Source organism: Neopsephotus bourkii, unplaced genomic scaffold, assembly GCF_033783945.1.
Source record: "Neopsephotus bourkii isolate Nb327-2 ecotype Australia unplaced genomic scaffold, CSIRO-AGI_Nbou_v1 NB_1615, whole genome shotgun sequence".
Lineage (NCBI taxonomy): Eukaryota > Metazoa > Chordata > Aves > Psittaciformes > Psittacidae > Neopsephotus > Neopsephotus bourkii.
The window spans coordinates 4435992-4462761 of NW_026902090.1; the positions used below are offsets into that span (position 1 = coordinate 4435992).

Below are 26770 nucleotides of genomic sequence, written 5' to 3' on the forward strand. Positions count from 1 at the left end.
GACCCAGCAGGAGCCCTGGGGAGTCCCATAATAAAGATGTAAAATGAGAATTCTGGCTCACCCAGCTGTGTTGCTGGTGCTTCCTAATTTGTTTTCATTAAGTGCTAACTTCCTGAAACCTTTCCCCAGTCTTTCCAGAACCCTTTTCCTTATGTGAATAAGGATGAAAAGTATTAAACTTGTAATGGTTTTTCAAGGAAACCATAATGGCATATCAAGGGAAAACAGCAGAAATAACTGCTTCCATCTTCTGTCACTTCTCTGGAATAAATACAACACCCAAGTTGTAGAAACAACAGTTGCTTGGTATTACTGGTTATCAATCAGTAGAACAGTATGCTTTCACTAAGGACCTGATGGAGGTAAATATATTTTCCACATTTCCCTGGTTTTCCCCCCTCAACTTCATAAACAAGAACCTAGTTAAATATACCTCCAAGTGTTAGAAATCTACATCAGGGCTTGAGAACTGGATAATTAAGAAAGAAATTCATTCCCCTAATTTGGAGAGGAAAAAAGGCAAGAGAGCAGAATGTGCAAGTAGAAGAAAACTACTTTATTGAGAACAATTGCAATATTAACAAATCCACTTGTTTCAAGAGCTCTTAGGAAAACTATTATCTTGGCTGTGCCCAATTATTTTTATTAGCACACCAGAGCTGTTGCATTTGTCCTATAACTTCTCATCCTAGACTCAGGCCATTATCCTACATTCACAGCATAGTTTGTCTCAACTTACATTCCCAAGTGGATGTCTTAAAACTTTAATATTCCTGCTGTATTTTCTCAACTACAGCTTTGCCAGCCACATGGGCTATTCAGTTGTTCCAGACCCCAAGCAGTACCAAAGCAGATGTTAAGAACTAACATTATGGTCAAGTCATTTTTAAGCACTATATAGTGGCTGCACTGGTTTAAGCATTAGGACTAGAAAATAATGGGAAACCCAGGCAGTCAGACACAGATGGGGCTTTAACAGCAGAGGTGCCATGGTCTTATATGTCATGTTTTATTCCAGGAAAGCAAGAGCAGGAATCAGGCAAAAAAACAGCCCTTTAGAGCACAACACAAATGGAAACTGCATTCAGTCATTCATGTTCTCTCCAAATGAAGCAGCACTCATGGTCAATACAAGTGAGATCTGGCCAAAGACCATCCTTGCAGAAAGTGGCCAGTGCATGAGGAAAACATGAGACAAAAGCCATCCTTTGCCTGGCATTTCAGGAAGCTGTTCTGTCTGAATATTCATATGGGGTTGGGAAGACACGCTGTCTATGCACGTGTTGAGCCCTTTGTAGCTGGTCCCAGTGTTGCCTGTACTGCGCAATACAGAACAGATGCAGCAGTGGGGAAAACCCAAGGAAGATGACCAGCAGACCCCGACAGTCAGGGCACACACTTTGGTATACTCAGTATTCCTGAGACCACAGGAATTTGCATTTGCACAATTCAACCAGCTGTCCTTCAGCAAGTAAGTCTAATTCTTCATTAAATAATCCACAGAATCCAAGTCTGAAGAGAAATACACTAGCAGAAGTGCTGTGCACAATAACTTCCTCTCACTAGTCTCTTCCCACTCACTCCCACAGTAAACATTCAGGCTGAGAAACTTGATTAGCCACATCACACTGTGATCATGGATCCATAGCTGCCCCAGCCACCCTATCCCTTGCTGGGGTCCAACTTGCCATATAGCTCGCAAGCCACAACTTTTGTCCCTTTCTTGCACCAGGAAGGGACAGGACCAAGTCAGGACAGTAGGAGCAACTACTTACATGAGCTTCATAGAACTAACTGCTGCAGAAATGGTTCTTATCTAATTCAGCAGGCACATCCAGAAATCAATATGAATGCTTCCTGCAGACCTGTATTCAAGTTGACTGCCATGCTCAGAGAACAAAAATTGGGAGAGCAGAAGCAACATCCAAAGTGAGCATTTGGAAAGGATTATGTATGACTGGAATAGATGCTTTGCCAATGAACCCTAGGATATCTTCCCCCTTTATCATAATGCACCACAGCCTTTTAAGAGATTTTGGGCTAATGGGAAGTAAAGCAAGGATTTTAATATGCATGCTGCCATTCAGGAAACAGTCACCACAAGGCACAAGGATTCTCTGGAAACCATACAGGAACTCTGCAGCAGAGCAGAAAACAACTGTGATTTCACAAGCCTCAGCCTAGACCTACAAGCACACAAGCTTCTGCCTACAAGACAACACTCCCACAGTAAATACACATATACCTGGGTATGAAATCAAACACAAATCCTTTGCTCTGGAGAATGCGGGTATTCCAAAATTAGCATGGGGGAGGGGAAGAATTTGAGCTGCAAATGAACAGAAATCAAGCTAATGTACAGCATATATTGCCGATTCTCACACACCCAAGTCTAAGCTTTGATCCACAGAGAAAATGGCTCTAAAATATTAACCACAGTCATTATGGAAGGCTCACTTCTGACAATGTGTCTTATGGTTCATTTACCAAGAGAAAATGGATGCAATTTTAGCCAGCATTAAAATTAATCTGCTTTTATCAGAGAAAGGAAACTAATCCCACCTGCCCAGCTCTTCTGTTCTCTGTTTTGAGAGGAGTCTAACACAGAGAGAGTAAGTTTTAAATACCCAGGCTTTTCATGGAACTTAGACTGTTGGGATCTTTTTTATTCATCTAGGCTGAAAAAAACAATCTTCCTCTGAGTGAGGACAATCCACGTAGCCTGAAGAACTATCACTCCTACACGGCCAAGTTCATCACCAATGCTGATCCTGATCCAACTCAAACTGGATGCCAACAAGAAGTTTTAATTTCTTCTCTGTGAAAGGTCAGTTCTCAGAAGCCAGTCAAATGCGTGATATCTGAAGAAATAAAGGCAGCAGTAACATCCCACTGTACACTCAGCATCATCCACAGAGCCACAAACAACCTCCAGCAGTTTTATAACCCTTTCACACACACCAAGTTCACTCAAATATGTCTCTAAGCTCTTGAGCTCCTGCCCCAGCCATGCTCAAGAGATAAAACTTCAGCTGTTGCATGGCCCCAAGTCAGGAAGTGTTTCCTAGGGAAAAGGGAGAAAGACAGGAGGGCCATGAGGAGGCAGAGTTCCCACATAAGTTACCACCCCTTTATAACAACACTCAAAGTCACACATCATTGAGCAGCTGGCATATCTCCACAGAAAGGGTCCAGTCTACAGCTGAATGACCCCATTCACTACACACGAGCAGCCAGCTTCAGAGACTGAGCAGATCCCTCTAGCTCCTGTCTATCTTCTCATCTCTTCTTGCATCCAGAAAGCATTAAAGTTTAGCAGCAGAACTGAAATATCATCACCCGCTTTCTAGGCTTGAGTTCTCTTTGGATTGTTGCTATTGACAGCAAGCCCTAGGAGAATTATTATTTTTCATTAGTATTATTATTTTCCAGTACTGCATGCATAACAATAGCTCTCTAGATACAGCAAATAGATACAAGCAAATGAATGGAACCATAACTGCCTCATGTCTTTCATTTAAGAGACTCCGATTTTAGTCCTTTTGTTCAGAAACAAATTTAAAAAGAACTTAGGAGCTATGTGTTAGGGCTGAAATAAATCAGGTGAATAGCAGGAGAGGGAAGCTTGCTATGACTTCAAAGTACAATGAACACAATGATAGGACATGGTGGAATAAGAAAACTAAGGCTGAATTTAATACAAATGACTTCATTGTTATCAAAGGTTCAGTACAAGCTCTAATGATAACTCAATTGCATTGCTCATTGGGGAAAAGGTAGATGGAGATCATTTAATGTTTTTTAATTAGCAAAATATTTCATCCTAGCTAGAATTCACCTTCTGCATGAGGGAACAGAAGCGGTGTCAATGGCAGGCTGCAGCTAACTGTGTCTATGTGGACAGACCTACATTCTGCTTATGCATGCACTAGAGGAAACAATGTTCAGTGGCAAATGAAACCAACTGGAAGAGTCTTTTCAAGGTTTCTGCATGGTTCTCATGATATTCTCACTTTGCATAATGGATGGGATTACTTAAGCATTTAATTTCTGATAATAGGCCTAAGCTGGAAATAAGCATTTCTCCTACACACCCTTAAAATACCATTTTTCTATTCCAAAGCAAACACTTCTAATTTATTTAGAAAGTTAGGGGTATGCTGAAATGGATCAAAAGGCAAGACAAGCGCAAAGAACTGCCTTGAACAAGTCAGTTCCTAACCTGAAGAGGCTGACAAGGAAAGCCTGCCACCTCAATATACTGGGCTGCACCAAAAGAACCATCACCAGCAGGTAGAGGGAGGTGATCTTGCCTCTCTACTCTGCTCTCGTGAGACACCACTTGCAGCCCTGTGTGCAGTTCTGGTGTCCTCAACATAAAAAGGACATGGAACTGTTAGAACAAGTCCAGAGGAGGCCACAAGGATGATCAGGGGACTGGAGCACCTCCCATATATGAAGATAGGCTGAGAAAGTTGGGGCTGTTCAGCCTGGAGAAGAGAAGGCTACGTGGAAACCTCATAGCAGCCTTCCAGTATCTGAAGGGGGCCTGTAAGGGTGCTGGGGAGGGACTCTTCATTAGGGACTGTAGTGATAGAACACAGGGTAATGGGTTAAAACTTAAACAGAGGAAGTTTAGATTGGATATAAGGAAGAAGTTCTTTAAGGGTGGTGAGGCACTGGAATGGGTTGCCCATGGAAGTTGTGAATGCTCCATCCCTGGCAATGTTCAAGGCCATGTTGGATGAGGCCTTGGTTGATATGGTTTAGTGTCAGGTGTCCCTGCCTATGGCAGAGGGATTGGAACTGGATGATCTTAAGGTCCTTTCCAACCCAAACTATTCTATGATTCTATAGAAAATACACAGAAAATTCAGAAATTCGTGCAGAAAAACCCTTTCAACCTCAAAGCACAAATCTGAAAACGTTCCGAGTGGAACTGCGAACAGCAGTGCAAAAATCTGTCCCTTCTGCTCTCCAGAAGGAACTATGCAGTGTGAAGATAGGTCTCTTGCCAAAACACTGGCTAGAAAGAAGACACTTGTGGGTTAATGTGGGTGTTGGCAGATCTTCAAGAGAATTAAGCTGAGCCATGCCTCCCTTCCACAAGTTAAAGAAATTGGAATGGGCGGGATGTACAATATATATACACACTCATATATATAGATATCAATGGGAATGGGAGAAATCACCTTTGACAGAAGGTGAAAAGACCCACAGCAGCTGGGAAGGGGGGTTGTGATTCTTGTTCAGACCAGTCTCCCAGCCCCCTCAAGATCACATACTGCAGGATGCTAGAAGCTGCCTGTGTGCCTTTTATAACATACCAACTTATTTAAGATCAACCCCTTGCTGCAGGCTGCCAACACCAGTTTAAAAACCCCACAACCAACAAACCCCTGAACAGTGATGCTGCAGTGCAAACTTCTGTGGGCAGACATGCAAAAGCTTCAGCTGGAAAAGAAACTGAAGATTCAAAAGTAGCTCACACTAGTACAACTTAAGGAGTTGCCACACATTAAACTGTTCACATGAGGGTTTCTCATCGTGACACAAAATTAAGTTTAAATGCCACTCAACATAAACTAAGGCAAGTAGAGGTACTTTGGGTAATTTGCTGCATGGCAAGAGTATGTATGGCATTGCCCCTCCCCAGCTGAACAGGGCCCTCCTGGGGTCTAAGCCTCCAATTTAAACAAGGTTGCAAACATTCTGCTGCAATTGCATCATCAGCCACAGGACAGCTTGTTTCTAAGGCTGCATGCTCAAAAGGCAAGAATGCACTATCAGAGTTCCCCACTGAGGCCAGGACAATCCTTTGTCCACATTAGCTTTTGTCACAAACATACAGGAGTGTCTGAAGGCCTCTGGCTCTGCTTACATCATCCTTCTGAAAACATAGGCTGCTAGGCTACAGGCATTTACGGTGGCCAATTATTTCATTCTTTTCTGAGCCCAAACAGCAACTCTCCAGCTACAAGAACTTGTACCTCTGCAAGCAGCAAGTCCATTCCCTGCCAAATTCAAGAAGGTAAACAAAATACATCTCTTCTGGCAAAATGTCTCCACACCGATTTGTGTAATTGCCTACATCCCTGAAGAGGGTCTTGTTTACATATTATGCTCTGACTCTAAGCACTGAAATACAATTAAACCAGATGCATCCAACATGACTTGCTGGCTGGCTCATGTCAAATCTCCACAGGTGGTGGCTGAGATGCCTTTCATTCAGAGATGCCGAGAACAAATAGCACAGCACATGCAGGGAAAGTCACAGCATGGGAAACTACTTTTGGGTAAACTCTTCCATCTCTGTCCCACCCTCCAGCAACTTTTTACTCACCAAATATTAGATTTTGGCTAGCAATTTTAATATCTGCCAATTTATTTTGTTATCACCCCTTCTGAGCTGTTTCACTCAGCAGTGACATACAACACTCACCAGTGCATAATCAGGCTTCTTCACTTTTATCCTGGCTCTTATCCTTTTTCTGCCTCTTTGTTACCAGCCAGTACTTCTACATCATTTAAGTTCAAAATCCCCAACAGAAAATCTACACTCCTTCTCAAAAAGCTCATGCTCCTGTGTTTTAATTAAATCAATCCATCTGTCTGCATCTTGACTGGTGAAATGTTCTTTCACCTCTAGCATATTTTTCTTAGCCGATTCCAGAACTCAAACCACCCTTAAAACCAATTGCTTTGATTTACATTATTGCAGTCCACAAACCTTGTTTTGTCTCCATTTTTTCCATTGCCTGCTCTTTCACTTCTCAAGCCCATGTCCCCCACAAAGCTTGCTTTCTGACACCATCACATTATTCTACTCTATCGCAACTCCAAGCTGCTGCTCTATTCCCTGCATTTTTCAGGCATATTTCTTCCCAGCATTACCCTTCCCTATTTTGTCAAATCTTCTTTCTCCACTTACCACCACCCCCCCAGCAGAGCAGCTTCCTACCTACTTAGGACACATTTCTTCCTTGATGCCTCTGATCGGAAACACTTCAGACCCCAGCGTTGTTCTTCAGCTGTTGAGATCACTCAGCATCTGCTTTTTCCAAAGTTTACCAACAACCACAGGTCAGCTTCTCTACTAGGGGAAAAAAAAAGAAGCTATTCTTCCACAAACTACCCACAACTTCATACAGCCCTACCAGAAACCTTCACCTTCCTACTCTTACCCCTTATATCTCATCCTCCTCCTTAATCACTTATTTCTTCCACCTGGGAAGACAAAATCGCAGCCACCTGAGTCCCCTGCCTGCCTGCCTTTCTTTCAAGGGCAAATTTACACCCTGAGGGCTTTCTTCTAATTGCCTTCAACTGCCTCACCACACCCTGGAATCAATGCTCATCTGTTGTGTTTGTGCCCATCTGTGCCACCTTTATTATTATTATTTTCCTTTTAAAAGTTAATAGTATAAATCACAACAAAACTTTATTGAGGTTGAACTGAGCAATCACATGAAGCTTCATGTTTCTGCTGCTACTTGTTGCCTGTTCACACATTTAAGGAAGAACCAACTATCTGGTCTACCTCCTGCCTAAGACCACTGCACCCGTTACCTGACTCCTACATAGAGCAATCCAGAACATTCCTTGTAGGTGTTTCTGCAGTGGTGACTGCATGTGCCTCCCAGATCATGGCTGAGACTGCCAGTATTTAGAGCCAGGAATCAAGTATTTTGTTTCTAAAGCATTTCAGTGCTCCAAAAGGAACACTGCACAGGATTTGCAATTAACAAAGAGAAAACATTGTTGTGTTGTTAAACACTAAAACAATGTCTGCAATTAACACCTTCTGGAGGCTTCTGCTTGGGTGGAAATCGCATACCTTAGAATCACAGCTGTCAATCAGCTCATCAGTGAAAGGATCTGAACAATGAAAAAGAGCTATTTGGGTTTCCAAATGCATCTCTTGGCATCTATTCTCCCCTTTTGTTTCTGGCTAGTTAAGAAATGGCTGAACTGCTACACTTCTTTCTTTCCATACAGCTATCCTTAGTAAAGCTGAGACTGTTTCAGGACCAGAAAGGAATATTTGATATTTAAGTTACCTTCACTGTAACTTTGTAATAGCCAATGAGGATCATTTTAGGGAATGCAAAAATTGCCAAGATTCATTTAAAAGCTGCCTTCCGAGCTACATTCTCTTATCTAAATGTGTAAAGAGTCAGCACTTTTTCTGTTATGTGAGGAATTCAGACAGGCTAATGCTTGGTTTCTGTTCCAAGAGGAAAGGTAAAACCATTGAATTTCCTATGAAAATATCAGTAAACATCTTTCAGCTGATAATCAACAGCACCAAAGCATTTCCTTTTGATATAATGTCAGAACACTGAACATTAATTTAAAACATATAGAGAAATGTTCGGCACGCTTCAGGGGTTATCAGTGATAAAGTCCCCACAAGTACTGGTTCAGAAAGGAAAACATTGTATTGCCTTTGAGACTACCCACCAGTTTGCCTCCCTGAGTACCCTCACCACCAAAGGACTTGTTACCTTCATCAAAAAACCTTCGGTGATACCCACCGTGCAAATAAAGAGACATAGCAGAGAGAAGATAAAAATCTCTTGAGGGAGAAAGAATACATCTTGTTCATAGGGCCCTTTCACAGAAGGGAAGGTGAAAGAGATTAGAAGAGCATGAACTTTATACCTCAGGGGAATGGGATAATGTACAATGTAGTGTCCCATATACTCCACATATTCATATATATTCAGTATAAAAGATGCATCCATGATAAAGCGTTAATATCTTGTCATAATCTTGGTGCCAAAGCAGAAGTCAACTGGGAATGCTTCTCACTACTGTTCTTGACACTATCAGAATGCAGACAATTTTGGTTGATATTTTAATGTAGCAAATGTCACTGAAAATGACATACCCCCAAGAAATTCTCTGATTTTGACTAAACTATATTTTTAATGGCAAACTCTGTTGACAACTTTCTTCCCCCAAGTGGCTTTAATAGTTATGTTTAATGATTTATGTGTCTCAGTGGTGTTTTCAATTTACTGACGTCATCTGTCCTTCGTAAATTCAACACAGAAGGTGAATATTTAAAACTCTGTGTCATCTATCTTCTTTTGTCCTTACTGAGATACTGCATTCATTTCCCATGCTTCATTATACCATGTATTTCTACAATGACATATTTTCATCTTCTAGCAGCTGCTACCGTATAACATATTTCTGGTTCATTTGAGCAGCTTCTTAGAAGGACATATTTACTAATGGGTTAAAATTTAATTAATATCGTATCATCCCAGTTCAATTGTCAACCACAAAATTCCATGTATTTAAGCAGAGGCACCAAATTACAGGCATCTTTCCTTTACTCTGAACTCCCTCAAATAAAGATCTTCATGTATGTCCTTATTTAAACAAAATGCTCTCTATATAAAAGATCAAGTGCAGGTTTCCTGAGTAACATTCTATAATGAGATGCTGATTCCTTTGTACTATATTCTCTGCTGCTCATAAAATTTCTTGAAGTATCTCTTTTCCCTACTTACTCATAAAGGTTTGTTTCTCATCAAAATCCACCTTGTCAAACACAGGATTTCTCAGAAATTACTCTTTCTGCCTATCTTTCAATAACTGAGCGTTATAAAGGAATAGATGAATTCTCTTTCTGCTTGCCACAAAGTAGTTCTTGGCTTCCTTTAAGAGAATCCTGATTTACATGAGTGGAAAAAGCTGGAAGACACAGACTCAATATTCCTTCTCAACCATTTCGTTCTGAGATGTTGCCAGACACAATGGAGATTGGAAAGGATAGAGCAAGGCAGGCAATGAAATTTTCTTCTGTTTATGTACATGTGCTTCTTTCTCTTTACTCTGACAGGAGCACTTCTTAACTCTTCTTGGAAGGATCTCTGTAAAGTACTTTGGAGTTTGTTTTCTTATTTCACTTTAAAGCCATCACTCAGATGCCTCACTGAAACATCACCGAAGAAAATCACTGCTGCTCTACTAAGCACAGACATTGACAGCAATTTTTAAAGGACATGAGCAGCCATCAAAGCATAAGAGGACCATCCAGAGCACAAACATTTCCTGGAAATACTTACTACACTTGACATCACTTTAAAAGTTGGAAGAAACAGCAGCATATCTTTGGTTAACTTTAAGAGAAAGGTGATGTTTACCTGCACTGAAGCTGTACTTTACCCCCACTGTTCTTTCTACATCTGCAAAAATACAGACGTAATGAAACTGCCAAGAGGGTGGCTGAAAGGGACCCGAACCAAAACAGGACAGAATAGCAGAAATCAATTCTAACTTGGGATAAAACTGAATGGAAATATTGAGAAGTGGGAAGCACTAGAAACCTTCTTTTCCTCCCTCCAAATCCACTGGCCCATTCCAAATCCATGCATAAATCAGAAAAACCACCAGTATATGTTACTTGCTCCACTGGGTTTTGGGTGGATCCACATCCTATGTGCATGGGGAAATCATAAAGATAAGCTTTAACATTGTAATGAGTCCTGAACAGTGACAACACTTAAATTCCCTACAGCCTGTTACACTTGAAAACAACAACAAAATAATAAATGGAGGGGATGTAAATCCAGTATTTCTGGGCTTCAGAGCAAAGGTGGCAAAACTGGCCCACATCTCTGTAATTTGGAGATGGCTGAGGTTTGTCAGACCTAGCCAGCAGCTCCTCAGCTACGCAAGTAGCCTATTGCAATCACAGCTCCTGGCGTGATTCTGAGCTGTGTTACAAGGAATGAAGTCAAAGGAAGCTGAAGAAAAAAGGAAACACTATGTTTTCTACAGAAGTTTTTCAGGAAGGCTTTGACTGTGTAATAGGGAAGAGTAATAGGGAAGAGACTATAGTAACCTATATCTTACTGAAACTTTAATAACTAAAGCCACAGAGCTCCAGTCCAGTTGATGCAGAACTGGCCCGTTCCAAACACACACACACACACAAAACCAAACCAAATCAAACAAAAAACCCCTAAAAACCAAACCAAACAAAACCCCCAAACAAAACAAGCAAACAAAAAACCCAACCACAAACCCAAAGAAAACCTAGATAGCTTTTTATCCTCCAACCTAATGAGTGGGGCTATCTTCCGATATCTCAACTAGAAGGGACCCATTTCTTCCGCATCCTGGCTTACCCAGTCTTTAAGGTGTATATGTTCTTGTTTTTTAATTTGTTCTGCAAGAGCAACACTTGGTGTCACCTGGATTTGGAAGAAAGGCTAACAGGACAGGAGTCTCCAAGCTGATGCTGGAAGACGTTATGTGCAGTTCCCTAAACCAGGCACTGTTGTCATACAGCCACATGAGCACTGAGTCCACCCTGCATCCCTGTGCTTGTACTTGCCTTATCCATCTGGAAACCAGGAGGGAAAAAAGCAGGTGGACCTAGCAGGACCACTATAGAAGCTTCAGCGTGTTTTTCTTTGCATGTAAGATATTCCTGCTGGCTGTACAGCTCCCTGTCACTAACACCTGCAGCATCCCATTTAATTGCTGCCTTGGCCTGCCAGAGTAGCTGAGATGTTTGACAGCTACTCTGTCTATGCAAGCTGCACTGGCTCGTGGGCAGGCCTGTTCATCGTGACAATTATTAGGTTTATGTTTGCCTTTCATTAATAGAGAAACACTTCCCTTCCCCAGCCCTTCTGCATCAAACGGAAAGCATCAGCACTTGTACACCTACACACACAGGTGAGTGTGGCTCTTTCCTCATGTGTTTATTGTTTTATGGGCTTTTAGGAATCACACTCCAAATGTGCTGCTGTCTCAGCTGTCACTGCTTATCACATTACAATAACGATCACTGCTTTCAGAAGCCAGTTCAGGTTTAATCATCGCTTCCCGCCAAGCTGTCCATCACAGGGTGGTCGCCAGGCAACAGCATCAACAGATAGGGCTGTGGGTGGCTGGTAAGGAGGATGGAGCACGCTAGTGCTTACAGGAAGGAAGAACTCACGTTCCTATGGGAGAGGGAGGCACAGGGGTGGTTGAGGTTATCTGATGGGATCCCAGTTTGCAGCATCATGAAAATAACGGGGATTTCAGTGATTGCAGAATCCAGTGTTTTCATGGAGGAAGAAAAGGTGGCAGGACCCTGGCCGATGGCACAGTAATGCAGAGCTGGGTTCCTTGCTTCAGCTCTTATAAGTATCCATGGTCCAGTTCCCTCCATCACAGGTGGGCTGGCAGGACCCTGCCATCCTGCTTAGCTTGCAGCTACAGGCACAGCCACATTTATACCTTTAAAATGAGTTGTTTGGGAGTGGATGAGGAATTTTGAAGAAAAAACAATTTTAACTTATAAAAATTGAAAATGAAATAGAAGAAAACACTGATCGTGGAGCTTTTTATCCAAAAGATGAAAATGAGAGAGCCAGAGAATCATAGAATCATAGAATAGTTAGGGTTGGAAAGGACCTTAAGATCATCAAGTTCCAACCTCCCTGCCATGGGCAGAGAATGTTTTGGTTTGGTTTGTTTCATTTTGTTTTTCAGGATATGCACAATTAAACAGACATTTGTCACTTAAACAAACAGATGCAGATCTTCATCAAAGCATCTTTTGGTTACAACAGCCTAAATTGTTATCGCTAAACTTCAGCAGCTCTTCTGTAGAGACACTAGGTCACTGGATCCAGGCTAAGTCCAGATCTATATTATTATCTCTAAGCCCAGGTATTAAGTTTAATGCACCTGCTGTTTTGCTCATGTGTCTTTTATTTACCTGTTTATCCTTTCCTATGACAAAAATCTATTGAGTTTCATGCAAACAATGTACAATCTAAAATTTATTTGCAGGTAGCCATTTCCAAATTCTGATTGTTTCCTATAATGATTAATTTAAAGCTTTTATCTTTCATCTATAGAAACATAGTTTTCTTCTTGAAAACTGGAACCTAAACTCAACAGAAAACAAATTAATCTTCCATATCATGTTCTTTGGCATTTACAGCTTGATTTTCACTACAAGCATGGTTTTTTACACATAAAAATATATTTACATTTACACATAGGTAAATTCTGCAGAAAACTAAGGACCTTGAATATTCCATTTGAATATCCAGTGGAATTCATTTCTCCTTGGTCTGTTTTCAGACACTATTCTGTGAAAGGTACTGGCAACACTCTTAGCCAAGGCAGGGAACATTAAGCTGCTTCTAAAGGTTTATACTGACCCAGGTACACAAGAAAGGGAGCAGATGACCTTTTTCATCTATTGAACATATACCTTGGATTTAAAATAATTTTTTTTCCATGCAAATCTATTCCAAATGATTAAATGGGGCCCATTTCCTCATTACTGAAGAATTTCACACAGATTTCTGAATCAGGAACTTTAGGATTCCTTTATCTCCGCTCTGATTAAAAAAAAAAGTGCACCTGAGAAAATCACATATTGAGCAGGGACAATTTATGAAGAGAAAAACAACCCTATGTTTGTTATATAAATCAACCTTAAATGCAGTGGGAGAGGTGAGAATGAGGGAGGAAAAGACATTTGGGGAAAGACATGGGATATCTCTGTTGGGTTATCTAAATAGCCTGAGATTTTCTGAAGAGCCTTTTATTTCCTCCTGAAGACCTGCATGAAAATGATCTGCAAGAGCTGTTGGCACTGCTGTCCTTCAATAATCACCAGCAAAGGTGATATAAAACCTAACACAAATAGCACATGAGCACCAATGGTGAGATGGGAGCAGTGTTTAAGGAATCAGGAGCTTCCTATGCGTAGCTGAACACTCTCCAACCAAAAAAAATCAACCCCAAACCATCCCTCCCATGCCTTGGGAACACGTTTGCCTTGAAATGCCAATGGCAAATCATCCCTTTCTATCTATTCTCCTTCATCTCTTGATTTACCATATTTGTGCAAAGCATGGAAGACTCTGCAAATGGGCTCTTAGGTTCCAAGGGGCAGCAAGAAGTGATAAACAGGCCAGGGGGGGAGGTATTCCTGAGGGCAGTCTGAAAGCTGTCGTGATGAATTTCAGACACCCTCTCTCAAGACCAGCCACATCTTTATGTACTAGATGCACTCCAGTCCAAGAGTCTCTTCCCTGCCTTGCTGCTTCTGCATCAGGAAATGCAACACTAGGGGGAAACTTGGCTATTTTTCTTTATGTGGACAACCTCTCTGGGAATGAAGGTGCGTGATGTTTGCTGGTATCATGTAATTTACTGCCTTACTCACACTCTGTGGTCTCTTTATCTTGCCTTCAGGTTCCTCAGCCACACTTACCAGCAACACAGCATGGCTCAACCCCTTTACCCCACACTGCCACTCACTTAGGGTGGGCTTTGTCTCATCTGGGCTATCTCTGAGTTTTCCTTCCAGGAAAAGAAAAATCACAAGACCTGTAACTCCCTTCACTTTCCTACCCCTGCAGCAGTTCTGCCCCTAACCACAGCACAGGGAGAGAGCACTAGAGGTCCTGCCCCAGCATGGGCTGCGCTTGGTGGGGATACTTAGCACTGACATCCCTCCATTGCAGCAGAAATAGGTCTGACTTCCCACCTTTTCCCCCCACACTGCCTAAGTCTCTGTCTCTTTCCCTCTTGCCCCATATCAGAGGCATCTCACCACAGCCTGCCCTGAGCACATCCCTGGCAAGGCAGCACATGGGGGAGAAGTTCAGAAGTAGCTCTCAGTCCCAGTGTGCTATCACACGAGAACATCACCCCCCTAATTAGGGACAGAATGTGAGGTTAAATTAAGTTCTTGGGGACCCTCTGAAAGAATTACATTTTAGGACATATCCTTAAATATCCATTTCCATCTTAAAGCACTTTCCTTTTATGTTCCCCAAGGAGACAAAGTGTGGTACCAAGTAAAAGTGTTATTGTGTTACCAGCACAGAGAATTAGGGATTAAGTGCTCTCATGTTAACTGTTGTTTGATTTAAGAGACAGCCAAAAAAATTGCAAGTGGCTGAAAATCATTTTACTGCATCAACCTTTATATGCATTTAAAATTCCAAAATAATTAGTCTATCACCCAATGCTGCCATTTGAATTGGAATCAAGGCCCATTTTCATTTCACATAGAAATGTCAATTAGAGCTCTGGGAGTCATTGATTTCTTGGTTTGCTGGCCAGATACATAAAAAAAGAGAGAAGCGCCTTCTATCAGTCTGATCCTTTTTCTCCTCCTGTGAAATGAAAACCTGAGTGTAGCTTTGGCTTTGGATGAACAGAGACCAGCAAACACAGCTTTTACAATAACATCAGTTTCCCAAATATAGGCAAATATAGTTTTAGATGCTCTATTATTCCCAGGCCTGCACACCAGATTAGGATACAGGACTCGTTTCCCAAATATAGGCAAACATAGTTTTAGATCTTCTATTATTCCCAGGCCTGCACACCAGATTAGGATACAGGACTCACAGGATGCTCTTGCCCTATGAAGCAGCAGCTAGAGACAATGCCATCTCAAATGTCACTAGATGCCTCTGTGTGGGATACTGAATCAAGGTTTTTGTATCACTGGATCATTTTTAAATATAGAATGAAAGAATTGGAAATCCATTCAAAAAAATGCTGCCTTGAAACAAAACAATGAAAAAGGCATTACATGTAAGCTTTCATGATTTTAGCTTGTTTGGGGCTGCTTCTCAGGAGCCTTGGCATCAAAAGGAAATAAGTGTGAACCTATGAAATGCTCTGGCCAAGCTACAACAGCATTTCCCAGAGGAAGAAGTCTTTGATGGGGCAGTTTCACTCGCCTCACTGGAGCTCTGCACAATGCTGTATTGTTGTTGTATTCAGTCTGGCATAGCAAGAAAGGCCCAGAGGAGACAAAATTGTCCAAGATTGTCTGATGCTAGACTTACAGCCCTTCACATGTAAAGCTGAACCACAACTGAATGGGTCAGAATGCTCTCTCACCTCTCCAGAATGAATTAAGGACTTCTGACCTTGTTGCTTCCCGCTCTAGACAGACCCCATCATGACTGCCAGGTCAGGGAAATACAAAAGTCTTCTTTGAAGTCAGGAGGAAAGGGAAATAAAACTTTTCTGTTCTAAAGTACAGTATTAAAAAGATTGAAAACTATAACCCTATTGCTTTATCCAGTTTATAGCCTCTCGATATTGCAGGAATGTCAGTTGCAACTGTCAGTGCTCTTCCATTATTCTCCTTAATCTCCCCTTGTGATAGGACTTGCATATCCCACCTGTCAGTCTGGGTGGATGCTCCTCACCATCTCCCAGACTCCTTCACAGAGACCAAATTCAAAGAAACAAGACTTTCTTCTTGTCCTCATGGATTCTTTCACCCACTGCTTTCTCTCAGTGCACAGCTATTCTTATTAATGATTTCCCAAATATCCGATTTCATATTCTGTATATGACAAACCTACTTTTTATCCAGTCACAAAATATATCTAGAGATGGACAGCAACACAGAATAAAGACATACTATGGCTATTGACTCATTTTTGCCAAATCAAATGCACGCACCCCAAAAAAACCCACACACCTCGAAACATTCTGGTTAAATAAAGTCCTACTCATGCTTACAGGATACTTGTCCAGTGTCTTCTCTCACTAAAGGCTTGTTTTAAAGGATGCTTCATGTCTACAATGGATGAAAGTATTTTTGATCTACACAGCAGTAAATCTAGTTCAGAAGACCAAAATTTGAAACGGGGGACTTTTAGCAATACTATTTTTTTACTTGATTTTTTTCTGGTTTAAATCCTCATTTTTGTTTCCTTACTTTTTATTCAGCCCTTACTAAATATATTCTCATTAGCTCTAGCAAGCGATTAGCCTGAAACAGTCTCTGCATCTGGTGCATAATACTATTAATACTATTATATATTGTTGTAATATGTAATCAGAACATACTACATCTCACTGAAGTATTTTAATGCAGGCATGCTCCTCAGATGGATCCTTTTGGGGACCTGCTTCCTGCACCTCAGGAACCAATCTAAATGCAAAGTGACTGACAGTGGGATCATTTCTCACTGTGTGTCTCACTGCGTATCTGGCTCTGGGCTCCACATCTATGTTCATGTCCTTAAAACTCCTCCTTTATAATAATGTAATTGCCATGGGAGGAAGAGAGCAGTGCGCTATCACAGTGTCATACAACATAATGTCAGTCACTCACTGGATGATGTTTGCAGATTCTTCATCCATCCCTAGCAGTTCTACATTGGAGCCACAGCTCTGCCAGCAAGGGAAGGACAGAGGCTATGAACTACAGCCTGCTGCAGTCTCAGAGTGAGATGATATGAAAAGTGACATTTTGATTGTGATCCCCCTTTCTGGTGTGAACAGAAGAATGCTGGTGATTTAACACACTTTTGCCATGCCTTTACTGTCTCACTTGTAAAAGGGAATACATTTCTTATCATCTGCATGGAACTGTGTTCATAAAAAGCAAAAATCTGATTCAAATTCGAGCTCTCAGGTACCTGACTCCTAGAAATTCACAGTTCACTTTCCACAACGTGTCTTACAAGCTGATACAGAAAGAACAGTGCTTGCTTGATTTAGCAAACCAGAGGCTGAAAGGGAATGTGATCACTGCCTGTAAAATAATTCCAGGGGGTGTAAGTGCCAGGAAGGGAAGATAACTTTAAATAAAAAGCACATGCACAAATGGGGGTTAAAAAGCACCTAAATTGCCCAGTGGCAATGTTAGAACAGAAATCAGATAGAATTTTCCAGCAGCCAGGAAAAAAAGGCTTTTAAAACTATCCGAAAAGGAAGAAGGCAATAGGAGGGTGGGTTGAAAGAAACCCAACTGTTTTTAAGATGCAGTTTGATCAGTTTATGGCTGTAGGATGCAGTACCTGCTGCAGCCCTGTGCCATTCTTGAAGTTCCTAATTTATAAAGTAGGTTTGAACACTTCAACTCAAAATCCAGCAACAGGTGATTCATAATTACTTTGTCCAGCAGGAAATACAACACACTGGAAATATACAGGTATATTGTTATCCTGCCTTACCTGAGCCCACCTTGTCCCATCAAGGAAAAGCTTGCAACACAATCTCATCTTGCTTAAAAGCTCTCTCATAAGAGACCTAACTCTTCCCCTGTTGTCTAGTGTAACCACCTGACAACAGCAATGATGACCTTGTAGGTTTCATCCTGCACTGAACCCATCAGTTGTATTGATTTTCTACTGCGGATGGAATATAAAACCTGTCTGGCCATGATTGTTTTGCATCTGGTCCAAACTCTATCTCCATCAGTCTTTTGAGGATCTTCTGTTGTGGAGGACCTTTGAGAAGCCCCACTTTGTCTTTCCAGGCATGGAAATCACTGAAGCCTGAACCACTGTTTAAAGGTATTGTGACCGTGTAAAAGCCAGACTCCAGAGATCTGCTGATGACACCAAGCTGTGTGGTTCGGTTGATACGCTGGAGGGAAGGAATGCCATCCAGAGGGACCTCGACACGCTTGTGAGCTGGGCTGATGCCAACCTCATGAAGTTTAACCATGCCAAGTGCAAGGTCCTACACCTGGGTTGGAACAATCCCAGGCACAGCTACAGGCTGGGCAGAGAAGAGATTCAGAGCAGCCCTGCAGAGAAGGACCTGGGGGTGTTGGTTGATGAGAAAATGAACAAGCTGGCTTCAGTGTGCACTCGCAGCCCAGAAAGCCAACCGTATCCTGGGCTGCATCAAAAGGAGCGTGACCAGCAGGTCGAAGGAGGTGATCCTGCCCCTTTACTCTGCTCTTGTGAGACACCACTTGCAGCCCTGTGTGCAGTTCTGGTGTCCTCAACATCAAAAGGACATGGAACTGCTGGAACAAGTCCAGAGGAGGGCCACGAGAATGATCAGGGGACTGGAGCACCTCCCATATGAAGATAGGCTGAGAAAGCTGGGGCTGTTCAGCCTGGAGAAGAGAAGGCTGCGTGGAGACCTCATAGCAGCCTGCCAGTATCTGAGGGGGGCCTATAGGGATGCTGGGGATGGACTCTTCATTAGGGAATGTAGTGATAGGACAAGGGGTAATGGGTTAAAACTTAAACAGGGGAAGTTTAGATTGGATATAAGGAAGAAGTCTTTTGCTGTGAGGGTGGTGAGGCACTGGAATGGGTTGCCAAAGGAAGCTGTGAGCACTCCATCCCTGGTGGTGCTCAAGTCCAGGTTGGACAGCCCTTGGGTGACATGGTTTAGTGTGAGGTGTCCCTGCCCATGGCAGGGGGGTTGGAACTTGATGACCTTAAGGTCCTTTCCAACCCTAACTATTCTATGATTCTATCTGCACTAATGTCTGGCCCAGAAGAGCACTCAGCCCACTGCAAGGCAACAGTAAGCTGCCCTATTAAGCAAATGTGAAACCCATGCTGCTTTCCCTCACAGCACACTCTATAGAACAAGCTATAGCATCAAAGCTCTTGTTCAGACTCCCTTCTGACCTCCTCCAATGTTTTCTGCTCTTTTTCCAGGATACTTTCAAATGAACAAGTAAGGCACTAATCTCACTCCAAGCCAGCCTTGGACATAAGCAGTCTTGGTGTCTTGTGAGCTCTGATCCATCCATTTCCCAAAAGTTCGTAATGGACGTCTCCTAGAGATTTGCTTCTCTCCATTTAAACCAAGCCTCTCTTTTAGCTCCGCACACAAATCTCTGCTAGCTGTTTTCTCCTAGTCTATAGCATAGCATTAAGGGAGTTACGGGGATTCCAAATCTAGAGTGTTTGAATACAACACATCAGGAAGCACTGTTGCTATCTCTGTGAGATGAAAACATGCCAGCTTCCACACCAGTGATGAAATTGCAAAAAGTGGTACAAAAAGACAGCTCTCACTTGTGTCATTTGAGAAAGATTTTACCTTACAGGATCTTTTACTCCAGTTACTACAGAGGCCAGTGGAAAATCTCTCAGGGTGTATCAATGCACATAAATTAAGCAGTTCCAGGACCCATTCACAGACTCAGTAGTCTATACTCTTATTGCATTGACAAAATGGTTCCAGGCAGGCTACTGGCACGGGCCAGTTAACACCTTCCTGGATGACTCCAGGACAGTCCGGGGCTCAGAATAAGCCAACGACTGTTTCCAGCACCCAGTTTAGCTGCAGCCACTCTTCTCTGTTTTGCAGTCTGAGAGCTCAGGATTGTGTAAATGCTGCCAGCCTTGTGTGGCCTTGTCCACTTCCACTGGAGCAGAAAAAGCATGAGGTCAACCTGGGTTTTAATACAACACTGGATACACTCCCAGCTTCTTCCCCATCAGGCAGCTGATATCCAATCTCCCTACACCTATGCTCTCCTCTGGGAAAATCCTGATGGCTCCACCAGTGAAAAACCCAAGGTAGACAGGAGGGATTAATGCACATGTGAAGCATATGCCTATGGTGTAAGCTGGGCATACTCTGAATGTCTGGATATGGATACTGTGCTGGAGGACAAGCTGTCCAGTGATCACCCAAATTCGTTGATGGGCCAAAATAATCCCTGATATAAGACAATTTATGTTTGTGGATTTATACCTGGGCTATTACTTGTTCTTCCTATTGTACCTGTGGCCAAGCAAACGGCAAGTTTATTCTCAGATCACAGTGCTGTCAGTGAGATGGTGCACACACTCAACATGAAATCACAGCCAAGGCTGAAAGTACCTGTAAATACCAAGAACAATCCCTTACAGAAATCAGGAGTCCTTTAAGAGGTCCCTTCTCCATTAGATGCACTGTAATTATATCCAAACCACTATCAAAATAAAGATACAAGGCTGAGGCTGACAGAATTAGATACACTGCAACAGAAAAACTTAGTGCTGACAGTGCTTTAACTTTTCAGCTTTTCAAACTAAAGAGATTTCAAATATTTTAAGATTCGCTTTATTTTCCTGTACTCACACAGATGCCACAAACTATGATTGTCTTCACAATGCCCCTGTGCCTGGGTGAAAGGCAAAAGCTGTTTGACAGCAGCATTTAGAGAGCACACCGAATGAAAACATGAGGTGTGTTGCATTCCCCTGCCACGGCAGGGACACACACACACAAGGCACGAAGCCAGCAGCTGCCACTGCTGGAGTGTGGCTGGGACACTGGGGTTACACAGTATCCCTCACAAGCAGCATCATGGGATCTCCCGTGACCCCTGCGCAGGCAGAAAGACGTGTTGTACCCTAAAGAAAGCATTTCACCCCAACCCACTCCCAGTTCTTCCACAGACAAGTTCTAAAAACCTCCATGCAGAGACATTTGGTCAGTGCCACTTTGGGCTACCTCCTGGAACACACACTATTGTTTCAGCTGAGCCCAGACAAGCCTGTTGAGCATCCAAGTCCTGCTGAGGCCCAGCTTCATTCCATGTTGAAAGGGGATGCAATCACAGGACAAGATAGCACAGCACTGCCAGAGCCCTCAGTAATCTCCTCGTGTGCAATGCAACCTGCAGCTCTTTGGGAAGGACAGTAGCAAAATATTTCCCCACAGCTCCCTGAAAACATTTGTACACCAATACACTAATAAATATAATATAATAAATATAATACGGAAGTAAATCAGTCCCTGGCATTAGTAGACCATACTACCACAGTGGACAGAACCATAGGTACATGCATGCACGTACCTAATCACATGTATAATTAAATACATACATAACAATGTATGTGTCTTGATAAATGCACAGATGAAACAATTGCAGTGATTGACCTAATAAATGTACAGATGAAACATAACTGCAGTGATAGACCAGGAAAACTGATGCCTGCTGGATGACTTTTTATATCAAAAGCTTTTTCTTAGCAAATGGGCCACTTTAAACCAGCATCAGCCTCAATTCAATTTGTCTGAACAGACCTGAGTTCCTACAGGGCAACTTCTCTTTGCACAACTACATGAGAGACAGGCTAGCTGAGTTGTGAAGAAAGGGGAAAGTCCTTCAAAATAGAGTATTCCTCTGTCATTTAATTGATTAAAATGCTCCTGATGAGACCATAAAACCATGTCCCAATTAAGTAGGGCTGAACCCCACAGTGAGGTGCTTATGACATCCGCTGTAATTCTAAATTGGGTGGCTGTGATATACCTCACTACAATCTATACCACGAGGAATTCATAATGATTAGACCATTATTTCAGAATGTTGCTAGGCTCCTAGGACTAAAAGCTGAAAAGGAGGTGAAGGATTTCTGCCAAGCAGCCAGACACATGGCATTACAGCTGCAGACACCTTAAAGGAGAAGAGCCCAAGTCCCCCGTTCTCCTGTGAAATTGTATGGGCAACAAGCATGTGGTGCTAGCACCCCTTTCTCTTACTAGCACTCTGTTTGCCGTCTCTAAGAGGCAAAGTGACAGAAGTTGCAGCATTCAGGCAGACAGTTTCCCCCACTTCTGCTACTCCACAAGCAGAGTTAACGGCAAGCAGAAAGCCCACCAGGCAACTCACTCTGCCTTCCCCAGGCCTCAGCCCTTGATGCCAGGTTGCCTCTGCAATAGAGGACGGATACAGCGCTCAGGTTAACTTGGTAACTTTGATGCCATGACTGTTGGTCCAGCTTGGAGACCAGCCACCTATTGCTGTTTCTGGTTTTGTTTTGCTTGGCTCATCTTGGAGGTGTTCTGCTATTATTCTGGGAAAGAGGCAAGAACTGTCTTACTTTAACACCTTGGTGACAAGAGACTAAAAGCAGCTTTATCCCTTGCACAGAGGCACTTCAGAGATGAAGTCCTGAAACCATCCAGCATCTCCCTATCAGAAGGCCCTGGGGATGAGCCCTTGGGCTGACGTGGGCCACCAGGGCTAGGCGGAGGTGGAGCAGCACCAGAGGGGCTTTCCCAGGCCTTGCTTGCAGCTGAGCCTCCCAGGCTCCAGGCGGGGGTTACCCCGGAGAGAAGACAGGGTGCATGGAGGGCTCCCCCCGCGGAGATGGCCACAGGCGGTGGCTGTGGTTTATCCCTCTCTTCTCCCAGGGGGAGGGAAATATGGGCTGGAGGGGGCTGTGCTCTGGTTTATCTTTCTCTGCCTCCGGGTTGAAGGAGAAAGGGGTTGGTTGGAGGGGGCTGTGCTCAGCGGGCGGGCGGCGGAAAGTTTTTTTGCTCCAGAAGAATGGCCGTTTTGAAGCACTTCTGCCCCACTGCACACTGCTAAGCGAAGCCAATCCGCGGCGCCCGGAGGCGCAAAATACCCTCTCGGAAGAAGAATTGAAACCCAGCACCCCCATCCTACCCCACAGAACAAGGGGAAAAGGAAAAAAAAAAAAAAAAGAATAAAAAAGGGGGAAAGCGGACAAAAGCACGCCTCTGCCTCCCACAGCCCGCCGCGGCGGTACTCACGCTGCTGTTGTGCCCGGACCAGTGCACCATGGCTTGGTTGTGCGCCGAGTCGCCGGCGAGGGCGAAGGTGGTGCTGCCCAGCCGCAGCTCCTCCAGCCCGAAGCGGGCGGCGCCGCTCTCTCCCGGCTCCCGCCCCGCCGCGCCCCGCGGGCTACGGCCCCGCCGCCGCCGCACCGACCCCGGCCGACTGCCCACTGCGGGGGACCCTCGGCCGCGGAGAGGTTGGTCCTCGGCAGGAGCCGCTGCAGCCGCCGCTCGAGGCCGGCTCTGCCCGGTCACTTTCTCGGTGTCCCTGGTCACTCGCCGCGTCTCCCAGCCGCTGAATTTCGTGCCCGGAGGAGCAGGAGAGAGGGTCGCTCGCAGCCCGGCATCCTCCGCCTCCTTCCCGGCCCCTTGCCCTCTCTCACCTCCCTTCTTTCCGGGGAATCTCCTCTGCTCCTTTTCTCCTCTATCGGTCCTCAAATGCATTAGTAATCCCTGCTGCGGATGTTGCTGCTGCGGCTTCAACTGGGGATGGCAGGATCTGCAAGTTATTTCTGCACCGGTAAAGCCAAAAGTGAAGAGGAAAAGCCATGTCCAGTATAGCAGAGCAACGTGCCAGGCTGGGTACCAGCCAGCAACTTTTTCCATCGCTGCTGACTGCCGATGAGTGCGAGGGAGAAAGAGCAAGAGGGAGAGAGCAGGAGCGAGAGAGCAGGGTGCTGCTGATTTACCCGCCGCGGGGTAAACACAACGAGAACTCCACAAAGTTTCAGACTCTGCTGTGTTAGATGCAGCCGGGGCAGGGGAGATTGTTCTCTTCCCCCTCTTTTTTACCCCTCTTTTCTTTTACTTCTCTTGCACTTTTCCCCTTTTCTTTTTTCCCCTCTTTCTCCCCCCCCCCTCTTTTTTTTTCTCCTTTCCCCCCCAAGACTGGCGTCGCTGATCAGGCTTTTGATGGAAGGCAAAGCCACAACCACACGGGGGAGGAGCTGAATTGAAATCAGAGAGAGAGGGAGAGAGAGAGGAGCAAATCCTGGCTGGTGATTCCTCCCGGCTGCCTCAGTGGAAGTCTCTGCTCGCTCCTCTCCCGCTCGCTCTCTCTCTCTCTGCTCGCTCCCACTTCGCCGCTTCTGCATCACACTCCTCTCGCAGCCGCCCCGCCAGGACACCCCGCGTGTGTCGTGAGCGATTGGTTATTCACACCCCACCCCCCCACACACACACGCATTACACACACACAACACTCCATGAAAGACTTACCCAACTTTTAAACTCAAATCACCCTATCCCTTCCACCAGCTCAAACCCCTCAAACCTCCTCCCCAACGTACTAAATCCACCTCACGTGGACTTGGAAGCAAACGTTCAAAGTGAAGGAGCAATACATACATATAAACATACATATATGCGTGTATAGTGTTTCCAGAGGAGATATTTTGATTTGATTAAGTGGGCTTAAACGACTGATCAGGCTCTGAAATGTCCCTATGAAACTCGCCAACTACAGTTGCTGGGAATAGGCAGCTGTGTTTGATTTGACAGAGAGAAAGTCACATTTCTACCACTCCATTCCCACCTCTGCCTTTGCTTTGCTGTACTGTCATTTACAGTAGCTGTGGATGTTTCAATAAATCACTCACGCATGGCAGAGATGTACTCACATAAATGCTGAAGGAGACAGGGACAAGATTTTGGAAATTAAATGACAGCAGTTGGTGGTGGGAGATGGGGAGAGATTCCCCACTACTGGTTTATCAGCAGCAAAACCCGTTTCTACTCTAGATGTCTCACATTTTCAGGACCAGCAGTTTCTCCTCCAGGAGCTGTTCTCCTCTCTTACTAGATCCCTTTCTCAAGGAGCAGTCACTAGCAGTGGCCAGAGGAGATCACCAGTCTCTGCAGATATTGGTGTCTGCTGGCCATGGGAGCCACTGGTAACTTACCAGAGGCAGCACCACTGTCTGACACGGGACAGTGGCCCTAGGTTTAACAGACCTACACACTTGTGGGAATTAAGACTATTCCACTGGATTTTATTCCACCACATCTCCCTGCTTTCACTCCTTCCCATTTGATTTCCAGAAGAGTTTAGTTTTTAATTAATGTTTTTGACATTTTCTTCCTGACATGGAAGACTTCATTGTATTTTTTTGGCAGTGCATTACGGAAGGAGATTTACCGATTTGTTCCACATTCTTCTAGAGATTTCACTCAAATGCTTACTGGTGACACATCTTGGGGTATTAGCACAAGGCCACAGGTGAAGGGAGACTTACAATAATTGAGGCTGGGCATAACTTCATGCTGCTTACAACAATGATGGATTGTCTGCAGTGTAACCACCAGACCTCAACTAAATCTACCAATTATCTGCATACCTGTTCCCAGATCTCCCAGCTAAATGGTTACTCTTAGTTACAGCCTCCTGGTATAATAATTAACACTTTGCATTTAAACAGATCCTTTTGTTTACCAAGCCCAAAGGTCTTCACAAAGACCACTCTTGCTGTATAAATAAGGAAACTGAGTCACAGTGTGCTCAGCCAAGCAGTAAGGATTGGAGATGGAACTACCTTATTATCAACCCACATCTTTGACTCCTATACCATGTATTGACCAGATGGATCTATCCCAAATGATGCACTAAAGGACAAGTCTCTTAAAAAGCCTTTAATCTAAAGGGATGAAATTCAAAGAGATGAGTGGGCAATGCAGAAAAAGAACTTGGAAGAGGGAAATTAATAAAAGGTCAGAGGAAATTTCTTCTGGGATTGTCATAGAGATTTGCATGCCAATGAGTGGCTAAGGCTAATGAGGGAAACAATATAGCTGTCTCATTTAGGCAGATTATTATCTCTGGATTGTGATGAGTGACCACTAAGAAATGTGGATGTGCCTGTGATAGTGCACACCTTATACACTGTGGGTATATTGTATCTGCAGAGCTCTTTGACGAATGCACACAATTCAGTCATGGAGAGAAAATACCGGATCTGACCTGAGGGCCACAGCCACTTTTTGTTCAGCATAACCTTTGTAGTGGGTGGATATAGGACAGAGATGTACAGTACCAGCCTTTCCCTCATCACTGTTTCTAGCATTCACTAGTTTAGGAGCTTTCAACAGCAGAAATTGTGCCTGATTATTTCTGTTTAATAGCTACCGATGAACCCATCTTTAAATTTGTGTAATCCTTATTTACACTCTTATTGTCTGAGGCATGCTGTAGTACTCAATTTTACAGTCTGATTATGTGTGCTTTTAAATACTCACGGTCTGCACTTAATCTGAGCAAGACATTTTAAATTGCCCTAATCTAATCTTGTTGCCAGCCATCTTTCTGCCATAAATGATGTGATGATTGAGCCGTGAGAGATATGGAGCCAGAGTCTTTGGCACAAAAGAATAATCCCCTGTCTTTTGATGTAAGGGGTAGCTTTCTTAGTTGGGAGCTACAGCTTAGCTGTCATGAGGGAGGGCTGGAATTCATATACTCAGCCAAAAAGAAGCACTGGTG

At 43.7% G+C, this 26770-nt stretch overlaps 1 protein-coding gene across 4 annotated transcripts in view; it reads right to left on the reverse strand.

Annotated features, from left to right (window-relative positions):
- SORCS1 (sortilin related VPS10 domain containing receptor 1) overlaps window positions 1-24095 on the reverse strand; it is a 293578-nt gene extending 269483 nt beyond the window's left edge. For all 4 annotated transcript variants that reach the window (XM_061372634.1, XM_061372633.1, XM_061372636.1 and 1 more), the window contains exon 1: window positions 23272-24095. In XM_061372634.1, the coding sequence (XP_061228618.1) occupies window positions 23272-23901 (630 nt within the window). In that variant the 5' untranslated portion in view covers window positions 23902-24095. The remainder of the gene's footprint in view (window positions 1-23271) is intronic.
- Between the last annotated feature and the right edge of the window lie 2675 nt (window positions 24096-26770).